At 58.4% G+C, this 2,931-nt stretch overlaps 1 protein-coding gene across 1 annotated transcript in view; it reads left to right on the plus strand.

Annotated features, from left to right (window-relative positions):
• Nucleotides 1-2,931, plus strand: part of BIN2 (bridging integrator 2) — a 5,399-nt gene that overhangs the window by 167 nt on the left and 2,301 nt on the right. The window contains exons 2-6 of the mRNA XM_014955684.1: nt 1,808-1,888; nt 2,055-2,109; nt 2,350-2,444; nt 2,605-2,700; nt 2,788-2,895. Of these exons, the coding sequence (XP_014811170.1) occupies nt 1,808-1,888; nt 2,055-2,109; nt 2,350-2,444; nt 2,605-2,700; nt 2,788-2,895 (435 nt within the window). The remainder of the gene's footprint in view (nt 1-1,807; nt 1,889-2,054; nt 2,110-2,349; nt 2,445-2,604; nt 2,701-2,787; nt 2,896-2,931) is intronic.

Genomic DNA, 2,931 nt, shown 5'->3' on the forward strand with positions numbered 1-2,931 from the left:
AAAAAAATCCCTTAATTTTATTTTTTTTATTTATTTTTTTCCCACCCCCATGCCAAGGGGGTGGCGCAACGGGCCCCGTGGGTGTTGGTTTGGGCGCTACCGGGTCGATGTCATGGTTGCTCCAAGGCTTGGAGCTTGGTGGCATCTCCCCAAGATTCCCCAAGCTGCTTGGGAAGATGGTGGCTTCTCCCAAAGTGGGATTTTTTGGGGTTTTTTTTCCACCCAAAGCACCTTCCGGAGGTTCCGGGGGGACCCTGCGCTGCTGGCAGGGGGTCCCTCGGGATGGAGGGAGGTGACAGTCCCCCCGTGGGACCCACCGTGAGGACAGGGCCAGGAGCCCCAGTGGAGCCTACACTGGCCACACAGGAAGTGAGGGGGAAGGGCTCCGGAAGCGGGCAGAAAAGGGGCAATTTTAGGCTGTTTTGGGGTGGTTCAAAGGTGTCTCTCTTTCCCTTTTTTCTCACCCCAAAAAAAGCAGGCGGCGACTCCTATTTTGGGGGGATGTGAATTTCCAACCACCCCCCAACCACCACCCCCCTCCCCAGACCCACACGCTGTGGGGTTTCCTGGCTGGGGCTCAGTGCTAAATTCAGCTCCCCCGGGGCTGTATCAGCCCCAACCAGGCTCCGGCTGCTTCCCGGGGGGGTGTCAACCTCTTCCCAGACACCCCAAACCTCCCTCCCGCTCCTCCCATGGCCATTCTGGACCTCATCCTCATCCTCGGAGCGGTGTCACCGGAGCCCAGTGGGGCAGCACCCAGGGTCTAACCTGCCCCCCCACTCACACCCATGGGTGCTTTGGGGTCTCTAGGGCTGCAATCATAGAATCCCAAAATCACATGGGGTGGGAAGGGACCTCTGGAGATCATCTCCTCCAACCCCCCTGGCCAGAGCAGGTCCCACCCAGAGCAGGTTGGATTCATCCAGGGGGGGGTTTCAGTGTCTCCAGAGAAGGAGACCCCACCACCTCTCTGGGCAGCCTCTTCCAGGGCTGTGCCACCCTCAAACTCAAAAAGATCCTCTTCGTGTTGGGATGGAACTTCTTATATCCCAGTTTGTGCCCGTTTCCTCTTGTCCTGTCGCTGGGCACCACTGGAAAAAGCCTGGCCCCATCCTCCTGACACCACCCTTGATGAGATCCCCCCTCAGCCTTCTCTTCTCCAGACCAAAAAGCCCCAAGTCCCTCAGCCTTTCCTCATCAGGGAGATGCTCCAGGCCCCTCAGCATCTTTGTAGCCTCTGCTGTCCCCTCTCCAGCAGTTCCCTGTCCTTCTGGAACTGGGGAGCCCAGAACTGGTCCCTGGGGCCTCCCCAGGGCAGAGCAGAGGGGCAGGATGACCTCCCTTGAGGTTCTCCACACTCTTCCTGATGCCCCCCAGGATGCCATTGACCTTCTTGGCCACCACATTCCTGGTGTCCCCCAGGACTCCCAGGTCTTTCTCCTCAGAGCTGGTTTCCAGCAGGTCACCCCCAACCCGTGCTGGTTTGGGGGGGGTTATCCCTCCCCAGGTGCAGCATCCAACGCTTCATTGAAGTTCATCAGGTTCCTCTCTGCCCAGCTCTCCAGCCTGGCCAGGTCTCGCTGTGGGGCAGCACAGCCCTACAGGGTGTGACGGGTTGGGGTGATGAGTCAGCCCCCCCAAAAAATCACCCTTTTCCCCTCAAAAATAAAAGTGCCAAGGAAAATGCTGAAATTTTGCAGCCCCCACCCAAATCCCCCTTCGGCATTGCACCCCAAGAGGGGTTTTCTTGGGGGGGCTGGTCCCATGGTGTTGGCTTCTCCCACGGCTCCATCTCCCTCCATCCCAGGTCTTGCAAAAATTGGGCAAAACGGTGGAAACCAAAGATGAGCAGTTCGAGCAAAGCGCCTACAACTTCCAGCTGCAACAGGTCGCTCCAGGGAGAGGGGAAAGTTGGGGGGGGGGAGGATGGGGACACCCCTATACCAGCCCCTGCTGCCTCCCGGAGGGTCCCTCCATCCCCACGGGGCTGGTGGGACCCACCTTGAGCCCCCAGGGCCACCCCTGACCCGTCCCCTCCCCGCTTTGCTTTGCAGAACGAAGGCAATAAACTCTACAAAGACCTCAAGGCTTTCCTGGGGGCGGTGAAAGGTAAGGGGGGGGGGCCCTCTGTCCTCTCTCTCCCCCCTCTCCCCGCTCCCCCCTCTTCCCAGTCTTGGAAATACGCCGAGAAAACCCCATGGGAACCAGGGAGGAGCTGGGAAGGGATTGAGCCTCGCGGTGTTTTCTCACCCAGGATAATAAATATAAATATACAATAATGAATAATAGATAATAATAATTAATACTAGATCATAATTAGTAATAAATGCTGTTTTTTCTGGGCTGCAGTGATGCACGAGAGCTCCCGGAAAGTGGCCGAGACGCTGCAGGAGATTTACAGCAGCGACTGGGAAGGTCATGAGGAGCTGAAAGCCATCGCAGATGTGAGCCCCTGGATGTGTCCCCGCTGTCCCCAAGGGTCGCCTTCCACGGCAGGGGGGGAAAATCCCTGGGGATGCAGCCCAGCACGTACGGCTGGAGGGGAGGCTCCCAGCCATACTCCTGTCCCCCCCCAAAAAAACCTTTTTCCACCCCCCTCCCCAGAGTAATGACCTGCTGTGGGACGACTACGAGGCCAAACTGGCCGACCAAGCCATGCGGCTGATGGAGAACTATCTGGCTCAATTTGGGGACTTTAAGGTAACCCCCCCACACCCAGAGGATTGGGGACAGGGATGGGGGGGTCCGATCCTGGTTCATCATGTCGTGTGTCCCCCCCATCCCCAGGAGCGCATCGCCAAGCGGGGCCGTAAGCTGGTGGACTACGACAGCGCCCGGCATCACCTGGAAGCTCTGCAGAGCGCCAAGAAAAAGGACGAGGCCAAAATCGCCAAGGTTGAACCCCCCCCCAACAAAGAATCCCCCCCCTCG

The sequence above is a fragment of the Calidris pugnax genome, unplaced genomic scaffold (assembly GCF_001431845.1).
Source record: "Calidris pugnax isolate Ruff unplaced genomic scaffold, ASM143184v1 scaffold300, whole genome shotgun sequence".
NCBI classification, from domain to species: Eukaryota; Metazoa; Chordata; class Aves; order Charadriiformes; family Scolopacidae; genus Calidris; species Calidris pugnax.